Raw genomic sequence first — 1,613 nt, 5'->3', positions numbered from 1 at the left:
GCATAAATTCAGTACATAACAAAAATCAAATCAAATTAAATGAAATGAAAGAAATCTTTTTAAAACTTAACTACTAACTAAACTAAACTTAATTTTAAATTCTGAATCTGGGTTGGGGATGACTCTCAGCTACTTCCACACTGAATTTTAACTCAACAACTGTAAAAATCAACAGACTGTGTGTTAGCTGATATCAGTTAGCTGCAGCCGTAATCAGCTGTTGATGTCCATCAAATCAACACTTTGAGGGTTTTATTTAAATAGGTTCACCATTTTATTTATTTTTATTTTATTTTTTACCAATATGACACACTCACATTGCCTTTGTCACCAAAAGAATTGTAACTTGTAAAAGGAATCAGTTTTGGGAGTTATTCTTCACGACCCCAGATATTAGTTTTTGTTTCATGACTTCTCTGAATTAATCAGCAGACATCTTATCTCACACTTGAACCAGATTTGATTTTTAAAAGTTTTTTAATAAACCAGCCTCCTGAGCCTCGTCACGCCTCTGCTCCTGTGTGATGTCGTTTCTGACTGGACTTCCTGTCCAGCTCAGACATGGTTCTCTGATATAAGGAACTATATCGTTGTGATGAAACCAGTGAGGTGCGAGGTGTGGCTGCGGTCACGCTGTGGAGTTTTTTTAAATAAACACCAGAGAGAAAAGATCCATTTTATGACCTGTTCAGATCTTTTTTTGTTTGTTAAACTTGTGACACCAGCAGACTCACATAAAATGAGACAAAACCATAACCTGAACACATTCCATCTTTATGAACTCAGAAGGATTCGTGTGATAAGAAATTAAAAAAGTCACAACAAGAAGCAAAACAACATGTTTTTGCGGGAAATGTGATATAATACAAGGTGAAGGGCACTTTTCTTATCAATAGTTCAGATTGTTGGTCAGGGAGCTGAAATCTRTTCAAACTGTTAAAATGTTGCTCTTGAGTTTTTACCCCTGCCCTCCCGCTCGTGCCTGTGTGTGTCTTTGTCTTTTGGTTTCGTGTGTGTCATTGTGACAGCGTTTGCTTGTATATGTGCTGCTCTCAGCTGTTTCCTCGTCCGACAAACAACAGGCCGTCCGCTTGAGTCAGCAGCAGCGTTTCCTTAAATCAGCCACACGGAAACATGCTGGCACACACTGAGATTACAGAGCAAACGTGTCCACTGTGTGAGTAATGTTTGGTCCCCCCCTCCCCCCTGCCCCCCCACACACACAGGTCTGCTGACCTTCGTGAACTGTGCCTATGTGAAGTGGGGCACCCGGGTCCAGGACTTCTTCACCTACGCTAAGGTCATCGCCCTGATCGCCGTCATCATCACTGGGCTGGTGAAGATCGGACAAGGTGTTTATGCACAACTCACATCAATCATTAAGTGATAATCCAGATTATCTGCTGCTTAAAAGCTGTTTAATGATTATTATAATGACTGCACATCCAGGAACAGGCCTTAAGTTGATGACTGGGCTTCTTTTCTTGTTTTTCAAAAGACATTTCACTTCTCACCCTGAAAAGTGCAGTTTTTAATTTAAGCTGAACTCACATGCAAATCAATCTCCCTACCCTCCCTTAAAAGTCTGGTCTGAATAATAATAATAATAATAA

At 39.8% G+C, this 1,613-nt stretch overlaps 1 protein-coding gene across 1 annotated transcript in view; it reads left to right on the top strand.

Annotated features, from left to right (window-relative positions):
* slc7a7 (solute carrier family 7 member 7) overlaps positions 1-1,613 on the top strand; it is a 19,501-nt gene that overhangs the window by 8,260 nt on the left and 9,628 nt on the right. Inside the window, exon 5 of the mRNA XM_014029595.1 lies at positions 1,227-1,352. Coding sequence (XP_013885049.1) covers positions 1,227-1,352 — 126 coding nt within the window. The remainder of the gene's footprint in view (positions 1-1,226; positions 1,353-1,613) is intronic.

Source organism: Austrofundulus limnaeus, unplaced genomic scaffold, assembly GCF_001266775.1.
Source record: "Austrofundulus limnaeus strain Quisiro unplaced genomic scaffold, Austrofundulus_limnaeus-1.0 Scaffold925, whole genome shotgun sequence".
Lineage (NCBI taxonomy): Eukaryota > Metazoa > Chordata > Actinopteri > Cyprinodontiformes > Rivulidae > Austrofundulus > Austrofundulus limnaeus.
The sequence above is the reverse complement of the archived record's forward strand: the minus strand, read 5'-3'. Positions and strand labels throughout refer to the sequence as shown.